General features: G+C 30.7%; 1 protein-coding gene across 3 annotated transcripts; it reads right to left on the bottom strand.

Moving 5' to 3' along the window:
• Positions 1–13,269: 13,269 nt before the first annotated feature.
• LOC120088461 (A20/AN1-like zinc finger family protein) lies at positions 13,270–15,951 on the bottom strand. 3 transcript variants are annotated; one of them, XM_039045788.2, is made up of 3 exons: positions 15,840–15,951; positions 15,597–15,684; positions 13,270–14,010 (listed from the first exon to the last, which is right to left on the bottom strand). In XM_039045788.2, the coding sequence occupies exon 3, from the start codon at positions 13,995–13,997 to the stop codon at positions 13,485–13,487; it is 513 nt and encodes a 170-aa protein (XP_038901716.2). In that variant the 5' UTR covers positions 13,998–14,010; positions 15,597–15,684; positions 15,840–15,951; the 3' UTR covers positions 13,270–13,484. The 3 variants fall into 3 exon arrangements, with proteins under 3 accessions (XP_038901716.2, XP_038901717.2, XP_090161634.1); XM_039045789.2 differs by having other exon boundaries at positions 15,597–15,681; positions 15,840–15,947; XM_090305508.1 differs by lacking the exon at positions 15,597–15,684.
• Between the last annotated feature and the right edge of the window lie 7,188 nt (positions 15,952–23,139).

Raw genomic sequence — 23,139 nt, 5'->3', positions numbered from 1 at the left:
GAGACAGAGTTAAAAGTTAATAAGGAAGAGGAAGAGGCTAAAAAGAAAAGTTTTGGAAAGATACAAAGTACTTAATTAATTAATAACAAATTCTTTTATTTTTTTAATATATTTAAAAAAAAACATATATATATCTTATTTATTTAAAAAAGAAAAAAGAAAAAAAATGTTCCTCTTCCTCGTCACCCGTCGCCACCCCTTCTAGTATGGTCTAACTTACCCTTTCCAAAGCAATGGAAATTATATTATAATGAAATATGTATAAATATGTGTAATGAGTTTGAAGAGATTTGATTGATATAAAGAACACGAGTGTCATATCCATCCTAAATTAGGTTAATTATTATATTTAATTTAGTTAATATAATAAAGTTGAGAGATCCTTCAGTGTTGATAGTGAGACAAATCCTCAATTCCAACTGGAAAAATCCAAAATATATATATATATATATATATATTTATAATGTCTCACCAACTTGGAATATTGGAACTCCCGTTATCGATGTTTACAATTATGACTCCTCAAAGCCCAACATTACCACACCCTGCAAATCATATCTCACTCTCAATATTTCATATTATTACGTAAACTCTCTCTCCTTCACAAATGATGTTCACTCCACATGCTATTAACCTTTTCTCCTTACCACTTACCTCCATCTTCTTACACACTTCTAAATTTCTTTTTAGGCTATGTTTACCTTTGGGGAAAATTAAAGTACTAAATGAATGGTAATAAAATCTAGATCCTAATGAATTAGGTTTGTTATTGTTTATCTCATTTTTCATATTTTTATTCACACGCGAGATCTACTGTCCAATCTATAATAAAAATATGCAAATTGATTAATGAGGGATCATGATCAATCTGTTTGGTTTAAAAATTACATTATCATTCTCATTAGTATACTATTACAATATGAGAAGTATGAACCTACTACATTTATTGTTATTATTACTATTATCAGTACTATTATCGTTTATGGTCAAACGGTAATGACAATATTAATAGTAAATGTGCTATATTCATAATTTCAAATAAACGTGATAAAAAACAATCCAATTACGTTTGTGATTCAATGTTATTACGATTGATTTATCAATGGAATTCCATTATGGATTGAAAATTGTGGCCTTAGTTTTCAACATCACATCAGGAATGAATCAATGTTTTCATTTTATTGTAAAAAATAATATATTAAACATACAAAAAAAAGTAACAAAAAATATCATTAATGTGAATATAATATAAAAATAAACATTTTAACTAGTTTAACGAGCATAAAATGTTTATATATTAATTTAATTTATCTTTTTTTTTTGTAAATTTAAATATTTTGTCAACATTTTCATCGACATTTTAAATCTCTCCACACTATCATTGCAAAACTCTTTATCTCATAATGGGTTAAATTACTAATTAGTCTCTAACTTTCACATCTTTAAAACTTTGCAATTATGTGCAATTAGGTTCAGAGTATAATAAGGATGCTATGGATGTATCAATTTAATTGATATTTTTGGTGTTGTCCTTTAGTTTCTTGTTAAAAAAAAGTATCCATTTAGATCATAAAAATTTCAATTTTGTGTTTAATAAGATCTTCTAACTTATTAGATATTTTTAAAATTCATGAAACTACTAGACACGTACTAAATTGAAAAGTTTATAGTCATAATAGATGTAAAATTCTTTTATATCTAATTATAATCTCAAATATTTTTTTTTTGAAACATTGGAATATGTCATAGATTTAGACTCTATTTAGACATACAAAATTAAAAGTTTAAGAACCTGTTAAAATTAAATCTTTTTGGTACTTCATATTTTTTTTTTTAGAAAAGTTCATAGACTTTGTATATACTTCATAAATATTGTATTTTAACTAATTAGTATTTGGAGACTTTATATAGTTTTGATGAAATTAAAATGTTACTACTATTAATTCAACCAAAAAATTCATATTATTAAATTATAAGCGGTTCGGTTCAGTTGAGTTAAATTATATATATATATATATATATATATATATATATATATATATATTTCTTTTTAATATATTTATTAAAAAAGTAGTTCGATTCGGTTGCAAATCAGTTTTCAAATTTGAAACTAAATCGAATCGCAATAATTCAATTTGAAAATATATCAAACTGAATCAAACCACATTAATTCGATTTCGATTTAGTTCCGGTTTGGTTTTAGTGGTTTCAATGATTAATCGTATTAAATATAAATGCAAAAAGCCGAGATATATATATATATATATATATATATATTATTTTGGGAAGAAATTCATGTGCATATGTGTACGGATAGCGTTTTTATAAACATAAAAATGGAACGTATTAAATTTCGAAAGTAGCAAATAAGGTGTAAGGGTTACTCCGTGGTTCAAAGCGAAAAATGATATTGAAAGTAATATTAAAGTGGAGGGTTTGAGCAAAATTAATTAAAATCAAAAGATTAAGCGTGACTTCCCAAGTTTAAATATGTTGACCACTTAATTGGTTTTCGCACCCGTCAAACGCCCCAACAACAATCACATTCCTTAATATGTTAAAATATCACAATACTAAAATTACATTTTCATTTTAGTTCTTCTTTTTCTATTTACATATAAATATATATATATATCTTGATGTTCATATATATAATGACACATTTGGCAAATTTATTTGTCATTTTAATTAAGCATCAATTTTAGAGAGTCTATTTAGCTACTGAAATTAGGAAATAATCCAAATTTGAAGTATCGGATTTGATAGGCTATTTCGATTTTTTTTGTTCAACAATCAAATAGAAGTTCTAATTATAAACATACCATAATAACAAAATTACATGTAAGCAATCAAATTTAAAACAATTGAGGAAGAATTGTAATTTTTTTTAAAAAAAAAAAAAAAAAGAAAAAGAAAAAGAAAAAAAAGAAAGAAACCTTTGATCTAGTAGACCAAAGACTAGCGCTTGTAATAATATGCTTCTAAATCTGAAACGGCTAGGATGTTGTTTATCGGGTGACCTCTTGAACTCTAAATCTAAGTTCTTTCTGTAATTATGATGTTTTTATTGCTCTTAATTGAAAGGTTTTTCTTTGGTTTCTCCGCATTTTCGAACTCTCATATAATTATTTTTGTTTGTGTAATGATTTTTTTTTTATTGGGTCTAGCTGTCTAGAGTGTGACGAGGGCACTTCGAATGTGTCAACCTAGTTGAGATGGGTTAGTTCGTCTACTAATCCGTTATTTCCTTTTAGATTTATATTTTAATTATTAAATTAACATTTTCTTTTTAATATCTTGACCATGTTTTTGTAAATATTAACTAGCTTTATTATAAATTAACCTATTCTAAAGAACGATGAAACCCTAAACAACTACATGCGAATTTAATTTAAAAAAAGGTCCATCCTTTATTTTATAGTTTTTTAACTTGTAATTTACTTTAAAGAATACATTCAAAACTCTAGTCCATTATTTCACGGTTTTAAAAAGAAGTTAAATGTAAAAACCAATAGTTCTTTTTCTTTCTACCCAAAAATGAAAACAGAAAGACAGACATGTGTATAAAAATATTGGATAATATTTTAAATTGAGCAATTAAAAATAGAATTAAGCAGAAAAAGATGAAAAATGGTATCCAAACTGTAAGATTAGATGAAGAATGTTCGGAACAAATGGAGATTATGTTATAAATTGAGATGCATACAAAAATTATTTGGAGTTGCAGCATATAATATGCTTCCCCAGAAGGCTTTCTTTCTTTTATATATTTGTGTAATATGATCACTTAATGAGCCCTTCCTCTATTTTCTTCCATATATATAATAAATTTTAAAAATCTGTCCCAATGAGGAAACGAAATCCATGTGTAGCTATGCTTTGAAAAAAAATAAAATAAGTAGACAAACTTCAAACTTTTTGTCAGATTAATATATATAAATATACAATACACATATGGTTCTGACAAAACTTAAGTGTCAGAGTTAAAAGACTAAAAAGTTGGGAAATTCAAGAATAGAAGCGCAAAAAGAATTAAAAAGAAGAAGGAAGAAAAAAAAAAGAGTTCACCTGACAATGGGGTGAAGAATTGTTCTTAAGTTTGCGTTGACTGAAATTGCAGCAGAGAAAAGTGGAAAAAGCCCACATCTGTTTTTTTTAAGTAGATTTTCAAACTACAAATTTTCTTGTTATTAACATGTTCGTATATTAATTTAGTTATATTCGATTTGACAAGTATCTATCTTAATAATTAATGAATATATCAATTATAATCCTAAATTTTAAAAAATTAATATATCAATTTAAACATTAAATTTTGGTAAATCTATCAATTTACACATTTCACTAGTAAAAACCTAAAGTGAAACTTATAATTGTATGAATTAAACTCCTAAACTTTAATAAATGAAACAATTTAGACTCGAATTTTTTATTTTTGAAAATTGGTGATGCATTTACTCTCTCTAATTTATAAAACCAATATTTGAAGAAGTATACATGTGTTTGAGAAATTAATGCATAGTCAAATGCAACTGTAATTAGTGTTAAGAATGCCAACACAGCTAGCCATTCACCAAAGGAAAATCCACTCAGCAGCTCCGTCACTTCATAAATTACAGTCTTACCTCTTTACCAAAATAATAGGATTTACCAAAGGAATAGGATGGTTACAACAAGTGTCTAACCATTTTTTGTTGAGTTATTCTTGTACTCTCAAATTAGAGATTCCATATTGTATAAATACAACACATATGTACAGTTCAATATACAACATAATATAAAGAAAAGGTTGGTGTGCCACTGTCGTGTATCTTCTGCATTATCGTCTACCTAGCTAAAACTGTCGTTTACCTTTGTTTGTTACTATCGTCTACATGATATCGTCTATCACTTAATGTTGTCGTCTACCTCCTTTAAATACTATCATCTACCTCTTGACATTATCGTCTACACGACATCATCTATCTCATGACGTTATCGTCTACCTTTTTCAAACGTTATCGTTTACCTCCTCTAAATGCTTTCGTCTATCACTCGACGCTATCGTCTACCTCCTTTAAATGCTATCGTCTACTGCTTGACACTGTCGTCTACTTGCTGGCGTTATTTGTCTACCTTTTGACTACTATCGTTTACCGTCCCACCGTATACTTCTTCAAACGACAACTTCGTACTTTAACTATTAGGAATCTAAATTGATTGATTTATGAAAATTTAAAAGTTTAACCTACTAAAATTATAAATTTTACATGATATTAGTCGAACAAAAAAAATCTAAAGAAGAGGGTAAATCGATACACATACGAAAGTTAGAGATTGAAATTGAAACAATTATTAATTGGGAACTGAAATTGATACAGGTTTTGGTGGCTAAATGTTTAGAAGAGAAGTGTGAAACAGAACAAGTTTAGGGTTTGACTAGTGAGTAAAAGGTTTTCAAAAGGATAAATGAAACCAAATATGAAAAAGAAAAGAAAAAGAAGTAAATGGGATTTAGGTGTTAAAAAAGTAAAAAGGCGAAAAAGTAAAGAAAAAGAGGAAGGCAAATTAAATGAGGGTGTTTTTGTATGGGAATTCATAAAAGTTAAAAAAAAAATGTAATGGGATTAGCCACCGTCAAATTGCGGTGAAGACGCCCAATCACAAACACACGCCGTTTCAGGTTCTTTTCTTTCTTTTCTAATTTCTACGACCAGATTCGGAGGAATGTGACTCACACGTGTCGGTTCTCCTTTTGTTCTCTTTGCTTTGCACTAATAACCACGTTACAGTGCTACAACGTGCCTTTGACCGTAAACACACCAATGCCGGATATCTTCACAATAAAAATTAAATACACCTTAAACCAAATATTTATTTTATTTATTTTTTTTTTATAATTTTAAATTTCCATCAATCTTTTCGTGTATTCAGATCTTGATTTTTTGACATCGACATTTCAAACTTTGATCTATTGCTTTAAACTCTAGATTTTGATAAGAATTCAAAACTTATAATGAATTACTTTCAATTTGTCATCTTCTTTTATACACAAGTTACATATAATTATAAAGTTCAAATTTAAGACCATCATTTTCATGTGCTCGCTAAATGCAACAACTTATTTAACTTGAGGTGCTTGTAATCATTCAATGTACTTTGTTCTCACTCATATATTTCTTATTAAAAAAAAAATACCATCGTCGTGTGATTGCTCCAATTAAATATCAAAATTGTTTAGCAAATATAGGAAGTTTATTGTTAGACTTTTAAAATATAATTATATCCTTAGTTAGTATTCTTAAAAAAAAATGTTATGGAAAAATGAAAGGGCTAGAAAAGGTAAATAAGGAGAGGAGAAGAGGGTGTTTAGTTTATGGAGAAAGAGGCACACGAGAACCCATGAAAAAGGAATTGGAGAGGAGAGGTTATTTTTCCAATAACAAATGGGAGGAATCGCCGGGAAAGTGCTCGTGTCGCCTCGAATCCAAACAACCCATCAATTAAATCCTCCCTTATTAATTCACTTCATTTCTTAGGCTTAGGGTTGGGGTTTTCAGGATTACAACAACCCAAATTACTTCTTTTCAAATATTAATCACACTATTTTCCTCCAAATATTAAAATTAAGGAAAATTGGATTATATTTTCCTATGGATCATTTAATTTTTACCCTTTAATTTTATAAGTAGTTTTAGATTTGGTTTTGCCTCTTAATTATTTAAACTTTAAACTTTGTAAATTGAGTTACTTAATGAGTTAGTTAAAACTATTATCTAGGTGAAACAAATTTAAGTTTTTTTTTTTTTTTTTTTTTTTTTTTAAAAAAATATGTGTGAAATCATATCTTGGGATATACTCAAAAAAAAAAAAAAAAAAAAAAAGGAAAACGTTTCTTGGGATCGTTCATAATTGGCCTCATTAATTAGGGCAATCTTAGTATTGTTTCTTGATGTGTTATTTCTTATTTGTTAATAAGAAGTTGGTTAAATTATATATATATATATATATTTTTAGAGAATTGAATCCTTGACTTCGAAATTGATAATATAAATATTATATTAGTTGAGCTATGTTCACCCTATCTATACATATCTTGTTTATTGGAATGCATTATTGTTTTATTACAGACAAAACTTGAATAACATATTTTATAACATGTCTTGTATTATGTCAACATGTTTCTATAACATATTACGTGATAGATAGATTATGCGTAATATATTTTCCTTATCTGTCAAGGGAATTACAAATTTGGTAGGCTGCCTTCTTTTTTCCCTGCAAAGGTTATATGTTCATTCCTTGAATATATTCTAAAATCTACCCATTTATATATTGTGGTTTTGTTTAATTTTAGGATTAGTCTCTTTATTAGAAAAGTGTGTGTATTAAGAGTTTTCAATTTAGGAATTTTCTAAGCCTCAACCTTCATGTATTGTGATTGAAACCTTTTTGAATTTCGCATTGTGGGTTTGTTCCAACCCTCTATTAGGTAAGGTTGGATTGTTGTGAGTCGTTGTAGCAAATCACATAGAGAATTCAGTATGTGAGTTTTTTTATATTGTATTGAGAAGAGAGCTCAATCAAAGCTCATGGAAACATTGGTTGTAAAGATAAGGGGATCTCATGCTTAGGAATAGTCTAAGTACATTGTATTGAATGATCTCATACAAAGCTTAGAGAAGTATCTATTGTGAAAGTGAGGGGAGCTTAATTGAACTTAAGAGGAGTTTAAGTTGAAACGTGAGTTACTAAAGAAGAAATATATTAGATAAGTATTTCGTTGTAATTGCAAAACTCTTTATATAGTAAAGTTTTTCTTTCCACCCTTGACGTAGGTGATATTGCTTCGAACTAGATTACCAATCTCTCACTATCTCTATTGTTATTATTTGATATTACGTTATTTTATTTGTTAGTGATGGTTTTGTTACCAACATCGTGCTTTGACTTTTTTATTTGTATTAAATCCATTTTAATTTTTCAGCACCCTCACACATGTTCTATAATTTCCACCATATTTGAAGACTATACTTTAGATCAAAAGGAAAGTTTCATATATAAATGGCTCCACTAATTATATGCTGATTATTATGGTTCATGCTTCCAAAAAGAAAGTCTTTGATGAGTTTTTGCATACTTGTGAGTAATTATTATTGGAGAACCATGCTCCTCTTTATTTTTCTCACAAATTTTAAAAAATATATATGTTTAAAAATTTTTATACCATGCATGTGACAAAATCTCATTGGGTATTGTTGTAAGAATAATATCATTAAAAAAATAGAAAAAACCGAACCTAATATACCGAAAAGAATCTGAGCCCAACGATTTTACGTTTGTCTCCTCTCACCGTAGTGTCTAAGTTTCATGAGTAATTGTCTCATATGATATAATAGATTAACTTTTGTATGGAAGTATCACCCCGTCCACAAGATCCAACGAACTATATTTTGTGGAAATAAACTGAACTTGCATAAATTTATAAAAAGGGAGAGTTTTATGAGAGAAAAATGCTTATGAAAAAGTTGGTAAAAGTAATTTGAAGAAAATGCATATTTACAGACTATTTGTGGTCATTCGAATAATTGTATCTCTTCTTCAAATTGGTTATTTTCAAAAGGATATATTCTTTTATGAAACAATGCAATTTTACACGAAATGTCACATACCATTTATTCCAATAATCACTCCATAAATGGTAAGTTGACAATTTAAGATCAAAGAAAAGAAAACGTTCTATATTTTCCAATGAAGAATCCGCATTAGGATAAGTAGTAAAAACTTTGAACTTTCCCTAATGAACATACTTGGTTGATTAGTGGACTTGATGCCTCGAACTGCCAACCGTTCTAGAGTAAACTAAGACAATTTGTCACATAGTTTTTCATTATAACATAATTTGTTCTCATAACTGTGTTCATTTTGGCTTGAATACCGTCGGATCAAAATTAATATTATTCATATAACAAGAGAATTTACCGGTGTTGGGCGGACTGCACATGAGATGAGTGTAGCTAGCCTGCCTGTACCTAAGTTTTTTCTATTATTATTTAATGCCTTCGATTATGAATTTTATTTTATTTTATTTTCTGGGTGGGTGTGTGTTAGAATATAATTTTAGTCTATGTTATTTGGATCTCATCCCATTTTAATTAGTATTTATATTTTAAGTGGCTAATTTTAGTGTATATACTTTTAGTAAATATTGAAATTAGTCATTGAAGAATTTATTTTATCAAAATTAATTAAATAATAATAATAACTGAATGAAAGAAATGACATATTATGAATATGTTTTTAAAATTTATACAGGTAAGACAACTCGGCTTTTCTTTTTATTTTGATAGTTAACAATAAACTAGCTATAGGTAACTATTTTTAAGACTTACTAACTGTCAACATGAGATTTAGACATTTAAAAATATAAAGACTGAAATATAACAAATCTCAAAATATATGGATCAAAATGATTATTTAAATTTTTTTAAAAAAGAACAAAAAGTAATTGTTAGGCTATAACTTGCATATTAAATATGTTAGAAAAATAACTTGAATATTAAATTTTCATTGATATGTTAAATATTTTTATTGATACTTTCACACGTATTCATAGGATCAACATCGACATAAATAATGATTTGACATTTTCATTATATCATAACAACATCGATGAAACATAAATAAGACACGAGGAATATAATATAAATACTAAGAATTATTTTAATTTATTTAAAAGGTGTAAAATATTCCATTATTAATTCACGAATATATTTTTAAAATTTTAAATATCCTTTGACATCATATCAATTTTTTTTAGTAAAAAAAAAAAAAAAGAGAATTATACTAACTACATTGTAGTTAATAACACTTTTATACGTTAATTGAATTATATTTACTGAACCCGAAGACATCTAACATTTTAAAATTTGGCTTTGTCAAATTATTTCTGCATCAAAGCCCCTTTGTTCCCCTTTAATTTAACAACTTCCATTAACAATAGGACGGCCAATCAGAGATTATCAAATTAAAATTGCAGCAAATCTCGAGTTATATTCGGCTCTCAACCGCCAGTAAACATATAATCTCCTATGCACATAATTAAATTGTACTGTTTCTTCGGTGGACAAGGTTGGTTACCATCTTCATCTTTTACAAATTTCCATAATATAATTAATTAATTAATTAATTAATCTACTGCCTAAACTTTGATGGTTGCATCGATTTAAATTATGAACAAGTAAATATATCAATTTCCATCATCTTTCATGTTTCGCTTTGAAAATATTATGTAAGACAATAATTATTTCAATTAAAATTCAAAATGTTCATGAGTGTATCGACTTAAACATTTTCTTTCGATTATTTTTTAAAATTATTTATATATCAATTCTTATATGTGGGTATTCTTGTAGGTGAATTTGGGCCTCACAAGATAGGTAAAAAAAAATCAGAAAAAAGATAAAGGAAGATAAATACTAGATAAAGTGGATCGATCTAGTCACATCTAATCTTAACTTATTAGGATTAGAAAATATCAATCTCATCTTTATCACAAGAGGAAAAAATAAACTATATCTCATTCTCCCAATAAATACATCATTATAACTTCATTTGAGAGGATGAAGAACTTGATCTAGGATGTAGGTCTTAATCTAGAACTTAAACTTCTGACTTCTTCTCTATTATACAATTCTCTTATTGATTCAGGTACCGTCGGATCTTTTTTTTTTTTTTTTTTTTTATATGTCATATCTTTTCTTAATTATAAATTTACCGTTATTGACATGTGAAGGTCAGGTACATTTTTCTTCTTAAAAATTCAAATGTCATACTAATAAAATAGAGTATTAAAATTGATATATGGTAAATTTTCAAAGCAAGATTTAGTTAAGAGTATAATTAAATTGATTCATGGAAAGTATAAATTAATAGAGTAATAAAAGTTAAAGATATAAATCTGTAAATCGATAGAATCCATTAGAGGTATAAGTGGATATTTTGAGATATATATGTGGCCAATTTGATGAAGAAATGAAGAATTATTTGAATAATTAAAGTTTTAGAGAGATCAAGTTGCATGGGGTTCCCTCGACAGTCCCACCAAAAACAAAAGACAAAATAGAAAAGAAAAGGATATGAAATCATATATATAAATTATTAAGAGGGACAGAATTGGATGATGAGTTCAAAATTGTTAATTCCCACGAAACATGCATCTTCAAAGGGCATGTGCATGGCATTATCTCGTTCTATGCAATCCCATAAAACTAATCACTTAAATTCGACCCAATTCCCTCTATTCACTTTACTATAATTATGTTTATATATAAATATATGAATTCATAGACCCTTCAATCCTATCATTTGTTTCACTATCTTTAATTTTCCCAGGATTATTTTCTACATTTTCATATGTATATGGAGGACCACTCAAAATTTAATTAACTAGCTTTTAGCCCTTTTCTTCCTAATAGTATGCGATGTTTATAGTAAATAATTTGATTTTGTCTCCTTGGGACGTGGACTTCAAATCTCTCCACCTTAGATTATTACAAGTAGCAGTTCAAATCCAACATCACTTACCTGCATTGCTCAATTGCCTGAAGAGGTCATGTGGGAGTGTTTTGGTAGATGGTTCCGACGTTACATCTCTTCGTCGAGAGTGAATTCCTAATAGTTAACTTATACTTAAGTTAGTTGGCACAACAAGCTTCCTCTAGAAAACTCATTAACCCAACAAAGCTTTGAAATAGGGAAACTTTATATTTAGTATGATGAGTTTGAATTTGGAATATGATGAACGTGCTATGGATATCTCAGCCCAGTTGAGATATTTTTATGCACCTAATCCCTCATTTCTCTAAAATCTTGTTAAAAAAAAAATCTACTTTGAATCTAAACCTACTTAAAACCACTTCTAAGATGTATGAGGCGTGGAATTCAATTTCTAAAACCAAATACAAAGAAGATATAATATTATCTAATCCTTAAAATGTAATATACTAAATGCGGAAGGAGAGACCAATTATATAAACTCATAGTTTAGTCGTAAAAACAACATTATCTCTTCATCCAAATTTAAATCTTCATATTTGGGAAAAAAAAAATGTATTAATATTAAAATATGTTTAGTTCAAACCGTAGTTGATATGTGTTCAAATCTTTTATATCTTTGCCAGTAAATAAAACCAAAAGTTAACCAAATAGAATTAGAGAAATTGCCATAATCACAAAAGAAACAAAAGAAAAAATTCCGCCACCTTCATAAAGGTAGCATTTCAATCTTAAAATAAACAAATAAATAAAAACAAACTTGTACATTAAAAATTTTATTGTACAAAAACAACGCTCAACTGATATGTAATATATGTTAGAGACCAAGAGATCCATGATTTGAATTCTCCAGCCCTCTATTTTACTAACAACATAAACAATATCTTGGGGTACAAAGAAGCTTGCAAGGCTGTAACTACAAAAGTGTAAGTCGTTGTTTGAGCCCAATCTCATAGCAGCTAAGGGCAGTCATTGTTTAAGCAATTGTGAATAAGAATGGAATCCATCTACAGTGCTATTTTTGGATTCTTCTATTGGAGAAGTGGTCCACTGACCTCATATTCCATTGTAACCCAAAAGCTCTAAGCCTTTTCCTTTTGTCAACTTTCCTCTGAAATATCAGTGCCAGTTTCTTTCAACATAGAAACCAAAAATAGAATCTTTCTTTTGCTCTGTAAAACTACTTTTCACGAAACATTATCTGACATCCAGAATCATGCTCAAATTTTAATGCAAATTAACTCCCTATGCTTAAAGACAGATCAACTGTTCACCTTTAAGCTTCCATTTTCCACTAAAGTCCATTATAGTTTGGTTAAATCGTATCAATAATCTATACCATCTATACATGGATACGATTTCAACAAGATAATTAATGTTAATAAGAAACAAATAAGTTTATACAAATTCAGATAGAATATAGCTAAAAAAACGGCTATTGAGTATGGTGTTCACAAAAGAGACTACTAGTAAGATACTACCAAAATGCATGGATTAGAAAAAGATACTTCCAAAGTTCCAACACGTGCAATTGAAACCCCCCACGACTAACAGATTAAGATTAAGATCAAGTGGGCTGGAACATCTAGTTCAAGGAAACCCCTTGACAAATTGATACAAATTAAGATTAGAAGTTCAGCTTAGAAGACCAAACATATGGGCATTGGAAAGTAATTAACACCAAGGTTACTCGGTCAAAACAAGAGAATGGCTACAAAACACAGAGAGAGAGCATTACAAGGCCAATAACGATGACGTCCATTAAGACAGGCACAGACAAAGAATCACAAAGCAAAGAGAACTTTCAGAATTCAGATATTTTGTAACTGCAATATCTTCAACATATATATGAACATAAAGCCACAATACATAGATTTGCAGCATATCAGAAACCCACCTCACAGCTGGATATGAACATCAATTTAGGACACATACATGTCAAGAGAAATCTAGATCTTATCGAGCTTCTGGGCCTTGACAACAGGATTGGCTTTGGATATGGCGTTTTGTGCAGCCATGTGATAATCAAAGGGGCAGTCATGTTTGTCAGAGTAGCGATGAACTGCACAAAACACATTACCACACCGACAATTGAAGCCTGTTAAACCAACACGCTTATTGCAAGAGTTGCAACGTTTTGGACCCACATTTGGGTTTGGTTTCTCACCCTCCACAGATCCCATTGAAGGCAGTGCCTGTGATTGAATAGTCTTTGGTTCCACAGAAATGGCACCATCGGTAACACTTTCACGCACTTCCTTACTGCTACTAGACGATCCATTGACAAAATTTTCAATAGATGAAGCAGCAAGCTTAGCCTGATCTTGTTTCAGCATCATGTCTTTATGACACTTGGAGCACATGTTCTTAGTGGCTGCACTACCAAAAAAGCCACAGTTGTTGATGCACAGGAAAGGACCTTCCGGGGGAGCTTGGCATCCAGCCTCATCATGAGGATCCATCTTTTAGAGTATACTGCATTAAAACCACTTCAAACATACTAAAAAAGAAAAGATGATATAATTTAAAACAAAAATTACTTAAAACCCAGGAGTGGGGCATAACGCTTAAGGTTAGGCTCAAAAAATCACAAAGGCCAATCACTTGGAATATGAAATATCTCATGTGGTTCCTACCCTGCAAACATTCTAGACTCAGGAATCTGGTTCTATGTCCCACTCCTGAATGAGTGATGATGATACACAGAAAGATAAGAGATATTTTCAGTTAATTTTTTCCTCTCGTTGAGAAAATTGCAGTGCATTGCCAGACATCTACATACGTCCATAAACTTGTAGCATCTAAATAAACACCCACATATAGAACTATCCACACGCGATAACCATAGATGCAATATATCCAGAGATGACATCTAAAATGCTGAAAAGTGTTATTGGTTCCAATTGACAGTTACTCCTCATCCATAAACTTGTATATATATCACTCTAGTCCTCCAAAATTGCTACTATTCCAAAGTTAGATAAAAAACTAGATATTGATATGTAAGTTTATGCTGTCAATGAAAAATTCTTCACGTCAATGCCTCATTATGAAATTAATAGCTAAATAGACTTGAAAATGAAATAGTTAAATCGATGCCTTCAAAAATGAAATTTGACTTGTTTGAAGATTGAGTACATAGACAAAACAAAAAATCATTGGACAAACATTTGCCAGTTTCAATTGTTCAATCGACCAACTGTTATACCACATACACTTTCAGCCATTGAACTTTTAAGCACTTGAGTCACTGAATGTAGGATGGGCTGAGACCAGCAAGTAGGATAAGGACAAATGGAATTCAGCAAGCCCAAGTTCTATCCTCTTCAAAGTCCCCTCAAACCTCTCTTTATCTTCCACAGGAAGTTTGTTAATGAAAATTAACCTCATACCATAAGGTCTCTCCCTCACTCTTAAAGTAGTTTGCTCTCCATGTTTCATCTCTCTTCACTTCTAATGGCATAGTAAGAGATCAGTTCAAGCACAAAATAAACGTGTCAGCTATAAACAAACTACCTCACATCATCTAAGGTAAGTACATAACAAAACTTATGCACAAGATGCTAAGACAGAGACTGATGGATCTCCTGGTAGATATATTTCATCGAGAGAAAACTGTTTGTTTATAGAAGAAAAGAATAGGCAAGTTTTTAAAGGAGAACAGAGGTAGTGACCCGGTCTAGTAATTTGTAGCTTAATTTCACAACCGCTGTCATGCTTTCTACATTTCTAGCAATCGAATTGCAAAAGAGAACTGTAATTCAATCACCATATAGAGAATCATATGAAATTTCAATACGTTTCATTGGCATCCACAGCTTCCCAAAACCACGAAACACCAATCAGCAGCGGACCAAAAAAAAAAAAAAAAAAAAAACACCCAACTGCCTCCGTATACCAAAGAACGGAAAAATAATATGAAAACCCCAATAATCAAAACTTGCAAGCATTACCCAAAACCCCCCCACTCTGTTCATCCATAAACAACAACAGAACAACACAGTTGAAAATTTTCGGCAGGGAAAAGAGTATTCAGAGAAGGCAACAACATAAGCCCTAACCTGAGGAAAGATATCTCCGAGAGAGGAATCCTGATTCTAGATGTGGATGGAAGAACTCAGAATCCCATGGAAAGTAAAACCCCGACTTCTAATATAAATAATATAACAAACAGAGAATCAGGGTGGAAATAGAATTACTCATAAGTGATCGCTTAAACAATCAAATTAAGATTTAATACAAATAAATTGGCGCAAAAAGAGGAAGAAATTTAAAAAAAAAAAAAAAAAAAAAAAAAACCTAACCTGAAGAGTTTTTGAATCACTGAGGAGAGAGAGAAAGGAGAGAGAGAGAAAAGAGAGAGCGTTTCTTCTCTCTGCTCGTTTAGGCGTAGGATGCAATACTAAAATTTTAAATAAAAATTAAAAATTAAAAAATTAAAAAAAAAGATTCTCTTGCAAGGAAGGCTCTTTACACGTGGCCTCCCTCTATTCGTTTCTTAGTCTACATCCCCCTCCGTTCTTAAAACTCAATTCAATTCAGCTCCATTTTTTATATGAAAAAAGTAAAATTAGTTAAACAAATGTGAAGAACTTAAGGGGCGTTAAGAAATACTCTAAAAAACTATAATAACGTTGGGAATATCCTAAGATTATAATAACCAATTTGTTGGGGGTGAATATTATTTCAAAATTCCCGATTAGTTACATTCAATACTATTTCAAAACCTTCATTAACTATAGTAAATAACAATTTTTACTATTTTACTTTCATCATTTTTTATTATTTGCTATAGTATTTACTATTTAGTTCTCAAATTAAAATAATTTACAATTCAAACACATATTATTATGACCCAAACTATAATAACCTAGAATTACAATAACCAACCCCTTGCTCCAAACGTGATGTTATTTGGCCAACGACTTTAGACATTTATGATTATATATTAAAATGAATACTGTATCAATACAATAGGTAAAAGAGGAAAAATAAACTTTTTGTTGTCAATTTGAGGAGCATAACAACGCATAACAAGAACACGGATATAGAGAAAATATAATATAATATAATATAATATATAATAAAATAAATAAATACTAAAATAATATAATATAATATATAAATAAATAACAAAAAGTAAATAAAATAATAAAGAATGGATTTCTCCACTTTCTCCAATCTTTTTGGATTGATCACCAATATGTGTATTTTTCAAAACCCACCAAATGCCACTATTTATAGGTAATTTGGTAAGTAGAAAGTGGGTTACATGGACACTAATAGTGTATAATCTTGAGACACATTAACAACACATGGGATAATGGTGACACATGGTCAACTGACATTAATAATAGACATCTACATTACACATAGTTTAACATATTTATAACATTCTCTCATAGATGCTCATTATATATGAAATATGTCTCGTTAAAACTTTACTAGGAAAAAACTCATTGGAAAAAAAAATCCCAATGAAGAAAAAATAGTACATATTTCATATAATTGTGCTCCAATTCTTCAAAGGTTATGGTCGGTAATGATTTTGTAAATAAGTCTGTCAGGTTATCCTTCAAACAAATTTGTTGTATAGTGATGTCACCATTTTCTTTAAGATCATGACTATAGAAAAGTTTTGGTGAAATATGATTTATTCTATCTCCTTTAATATATCATCATTTGATTTGGGATATGCATATTGTGTTGTCTTCGTATAATATTGTTAGAAATTTTTACTAGAAGACAAACCACATGTTCCACGAACGTGTTGAGTCATTGATCTTAGCCATACACATTCTCGACTAGCTTCGTGAATTACAAGAATTTCAGCATGATTTGAAGAAGTGATTATTATGATTTATTTCACCGATCGCCATGATATAATAGTTCCTCCACATGTGAATAGATAACTTGTTTAAGATCTAGCTTTGTGTGGATCAGATAGATATCCAAAATCTGCATAGTCAACTAGATCAAAATTTTATTTATTTGAATGATGTTGGGGTTGATACCCTAAAGTCTCGTGTATTGTAGTTTGTAAACAGTTTGTACGAACGCTTGTGTTGTTAATATATGCTACTTACTTCACATCTTGTATTTTCGCTCATTTACTTTTTTTATTTGCCTTGCCACAAACCAATAAACATAAAATCCTTGGTTATCTGTATGTGACTCAAACATGTTTGTGGTGACATACAAGTGGATCATGTCTTGAGTGATAACCAAAATGGTCTGTAGTATATGGATATAGGAGAGAAACCTTATCCTGGTAACGCTACGGATGCAGCCCGTTTTGTGGAATCGTCACAACATTTGTGACTTGTCACAAATGGTCTGATTTTGATCATTCGTGTTGGGGACAAGCGAGCGGGGGCGTCCTATACAAAGAGTTTGTATAAGATCTAACCACGAAGTGTTAACGTCTCGTTATATAACAGCGTTCATGACAGAAACTTCACTTCACTAGGATAACCATAGGTAACATGACCTCAATCTTGAATGAGTTGGGAACTCCTGCCATTGAGGGCGATCATTTGATTTGTATGGGTGCGAGTGGCTAGGTCACTGATTCGAACCTACCATTTTGGGGATTCGTCTGATTTGGGAGCTAGGAACTCAGCTACACAAGATGAAATTCACTCCTTCCTCGAGGTAGAGGTAAGTAGATAGATAGCTCCCTTAAGGGCTGATTTCGGGACTTGAACGATGTGGCGCCACACATCTTCTCTTGGCCCGAGAGGTGTTCACACGTAGTTGGACTATGTTGTATTGTTCATTAGAGGCATCAGTGATACTTATGGAGTGAGATGTAACTACAGGTGCATAACGGTAATTTGGCCCAGCTGTACTTACGAGCATCTGTGAAGGGTCATTGTACTCATGATTTGTTATATCCGATGGATACAGAAATATATATGTGGTAAGAAGAGTTCAGCTGTTGGTCTTTAGTGGAATGCCTAACAGTTAACGGTGGATCTCGTGGCTAAAGAGTTTAGTCAGCTATTCACGTACCGTTGGAGCTTCGAGCCACAGGTCCATTAGGTCTCTTGGGTAGCTTGGATAAAGTCGATAACCAATATTTAGGTTAATTTGAAATGTTCAAATTGACAAGAGAGATACATTATTTTGGAGGAAATTAGATATAAATATGATTTATATCAAGTAGAGGAGAAAATACTATAGTAGATATGTGATATCAAACTATAGGATATAAATATAATATGATTATATTTATTATTTAATTAATTGGTTAATTATAAGATAATTATGCCAAAAATCACGTTTGAACATGGGTTAGTGGGGCAACGTCGGTTACTGTAACTGATGAGTTAAAATGAAAATGGTTTTCATTTTGAATCGCCCATCATTCAAAAGTCCGAAGAGAAAAGTGAGAGCGCGATGGTGTTGATCAAAACGATCGCTTAAGTATTTCGAGAGACTATAAGATAGCTCTTCCCTAGCTGAACGATCGTCCACCTCGCGCTAAACCATCGTACACTATCGCCTACATGATCGGATAGCTTCTCTAAACGATCGTATAGTGTGCCGTTTTTATAAACGACCGTGTACCTTTTCCTAAATGATCGTTCAATAAATCCTACACGATCATGTAGCTCCTCCTAAACGATAAGCATTTATACTATGCGATAACGGCTTTTTCCCTCCCACTTGCTTATCGCCTACACGATTTGGTTTTCCACCTTCCTTTACCAAATTCATCAAAGCCCACACTTTGGGTTTTCACTCCGAGAATACTTGGGGCTCTTTAGTGGTGGTGTCATCCCCATTGTAGTCGTGAGTTCGCAGTTGTTCGTGCTGCTGTAGTTGACGCTTCCGCCAGGCGTTGGTAGATCACTTGGAGGGTTCCGCTGCATTGGAGTTCCGAAGATTGATGATTGTCTTCAACTGGTATAGAACTTTGTCCCTTTGTTAATTTGTTATTCGTAGCATGCCGTTAATTAAGATTTGTTTACATAACTATATGTTAAATGTATATTGTTGTATTTCAGTCACTGTGAAATCAGAGCGTGCTCATGGAACTCTTAGATATGAGATCCTTTAACAAACTCATGTCGATCCTTCCTCATAGATAACAGAGTATATGCTTAACTCCATTCCAATGTATTTTTGTTAAAGAAGAACTATATATTGCTAATAAATTTACCAAAAATGCAATATCTAGTCTTGTATTATTAGCAAGATACATAAGTGTACCAATGACACTAAGATATGGTAATTCAAGACCAAAAAGTTCTTTATTATCATCTCGAAGTCGAAATATATCTTTCTTCACATCTAGTGAACGAACTTTCATTGGAGTGTTCAATATATGTGCTTTGTCTATATAGAACATTTTCAAAACTTTTCCTGTATAAGTTGATTGATTAACAAATATCTCATCTGTTAAATGCTCAATTTGCAAGCCAAGACAAAATCTTGTTCTTCCGAGATCTTTTATCTCAAATTATTTCTTTAAGATATTCAATTGTCTTTGAAAGCTCTTCAGGAGTCCAATTATATTTAAGTCATCAACATATACAATTATAATAGAAAATCCTGACTGTGATTTCTTTATAAAAATACATGGACATATTTGATTGTTTTGATGTCATTCTTTCAACAAATATCCACTTAAGTGATTATACCACATTCATCCTGATTTTTTCAATCTATATAGCGACCTTTGTAACTTTATTGAATACAATTCTAGAGAATTTAATTTATATGTTTCAAGTACCTTAAATCCTTCTGGGATTCTCATATAGATATCATTATCAAAAGATCCATATAAATATGTCGTGACTACATCCATAAGATGTATGTCCATATTTTTATATACAATCAGACTAATTAAATATTTTAGTGTAATTGCATCTACCACTGGAGAATATATCTCCTCATAATTAATACTAGGTCTTTGTGTAATATCCCGAGTGTTCATAAATTGGATTCAATATTTTTGTAATAATTGAGACATTTTTGTTAATTTTGAAATTTAGTTTTGTTTAAAGAAAAATTTGGGATTTATGTCGAATTAATTTAAATTTTAAGTTAATGTCAAAAATTGAATTTAAATTGGGAAAATTGGTTTGATTTTTAAACTTGGATTTTAATAGGAAAAGGAAAGGATTTTAAAAATATATGTTTATATATATATATATATATATATATATATATATATATATATGTATTGAAGAAAAGAATAAAATGAGACAGAATAAAATAAAATAAAACTAATTACAAATAAAACTAAATAAAATAAACTTTTATTTTTTTCTTTTAAAAATATACCTCTCTTTCCCTTTTTCTTCCCCACGCGCAGACGTCCTTGGTTTTCTTTTTTCTTCTTCTATACTCTGCCCAGCTTCGCCTGAGCCTTGACCACACCGCCGTCGAAGCCAAGTCTCCCCCTCGTCGTCTCTCTCCTTCGTGCTGCCCATGCCGCCAGCTGTGTCTGCATCACGCCTCTGCAGAAGTCAGCCACTCGTCATTCATCGTTGAAGCGCCGTCATCCGCTGCGTGGGTCGCCGCCACTCAGATCGAAGCCGTTCACATCCTCAAGTCGCCAACCGACCAGATCTGCGCCAGCCTCCGTTCCAGCTGAGTCAATGATGCCTCGACCGCCTCTGATTGCCTACCACTTAGCCGTTTCCGAATCCACGCCCATCCGGTTTTCGTGTACCGGGAGATTGTTAGGAATGTCCTAAAACTCGTAATTCCTAAATGTTAGAAAAATATTCTATTCATCAATAAAAGCATTGAATATTTCATTCAATAAATTATTATTGATATTGCATTCTGTTATAAAAATCGAAAAAAGACAAATCCATGGCTTTAATATGAATAACTTTATGTGGAGGCATCAAAATGGATCAATTTTTAGTATCTAGCCAAAATGGTTTATAAGTATATGGATGAGATTGGTACCTTATCCTACTAACACTATTGGATGCGACCTACTTTGTATACTGATACAAATGATGTGATCCCAAAATATTCATGTGCAGACATGCGAATGGAGGCATTCTATCAAAAGGATGTTTGCGTAAGACCGGACCTCGAAATAGTCACTTTCCTTTATAATGACCGTTTACTGTTAAAACTTACTCTTTCAAATTGGATGACCCAGGGTAACTCGATCTTAATCCTAAGCTTAAAACTCTTGTTTATTCGGGATTATCCTTTGATCTGCGTAGGTGAGAGTAGTCCAATAGCACTGATCAATAAGCTTCCTATTTTGGGATAAGACCAGATAGATAATTGGGGACATAGTCCTACAAGATGAAATTTTTACTCCTATCCATTTTAGAGTTAGCATATAGATTATTCTCTTAAATACTGATTCCTGGTCTTGAACAACGGGGCCCCGCTCTTTCATGATCGAGAGAATCATGGTTTATTAGTTGGACTATAAACCAATTATTCAATAGAGGTTCACTGGAAGCTTAAGGAGCAAGAGGGTAAAATGATAATTTTGACCTACCTGTAAATACAAACGACCTATGAAGGATCGACTTACTGATTATGGTTAAAGTAGACAAAAATATATCTACAGTGAGGAGAATGCAACTATCGAGTTATAGTGGTGTGCCTTGGTAGTTAACAAATATTGACTAATTCGATCTAGAGAATTTAACCAATTAATCTCAAATTGTTGGAGTTCATGATCTGTAGGTCTATAAGGTTCCTCTACTAGCTCGTAAAATTACTCATTGGATTAGTGAATTGAGCAACTTTGAAATGTTCAAAATTGAAACCAGGGTTTTGAATTTGAATTATATTTGGTATAATTAAACATTTAAATTTATCGAAATTAAATGTAAATTGGAGAAATTAAAATATTTAAATATTAATTAACATGAAATAGGATTCATGTATAAATTAGGTATTTAATTAATTTAATATTTGATATAAATTATTAATTAATTAATTAATTAAATATGTTTAATTAATTATTTGACTTTTTTTTTCCATTTGTATAAAATTCAAATTTAGATTTGAATTTGAAATTAAAATTTATTTTTTTGGTGAAAATTAAATTGGAATAATGAATTTGAAAATGGAAAAATTGGAGTTGTTGGATTAATCCATTAAGCAATACCTATCCCACTAGGATAATACTGATTGAAGTGTCATTCAGCTTGCTCTCTTAGTGCCTACATGAATCAAATGCTTAAAAGGAGTATGAATTTCAGATTTTATGGATTCATGCAACATAATTTGGAGAATTCTGAAATTCAGCAGTCTCTCTCAAAACCCTCCTCTTCCCTCACCAAATTCATCTCAATTTGAGATTCCACCTTTAAATCCAAGTTGGAGAATAGTAAAGAAGATCATTGTGGTGGTTTACTAGCAATTTGGAGGCCGAATTCGTGAAGAGGAGCTGTGATTGAAATGTATCATCAAAGGTTGTTGTTCTAGAAACCCTTTATTCTATAATATTTGTTTTCAACATGCTTTTAAACTCAAATTAAGTGTAATTAGAGTGCTTATTGATTCTGATTTCTTCCGATGTTTGCATGTTCTATCTATTAATTGGTTCAGAGCATGATTTAAACATTCAATTAAAACTAATTTGAGTTTGGTGGGTGAATTTCTAAG

This window comes from Benincasa hispida, chromosome 10 (assembly GCF_027475165.1).
Source record: "Benincasa hispida cultivar pf3 chromosome 10, pf3_genome.v1.1, whole genome shotgun sequence".
Classification (NCBI taxonomy): domain Eukaryota; kingdom Viridiplantae; phylum Streptophyta; class Magnoliopsida; order Cucurbitales; family Cucurbitaceae; genus Benincasa; species Benincasa hispida.
Note: the sequence above shows the minus strand (reverse complement) of the source record. Positions and strands in the feature narration are given on the sequence as shown.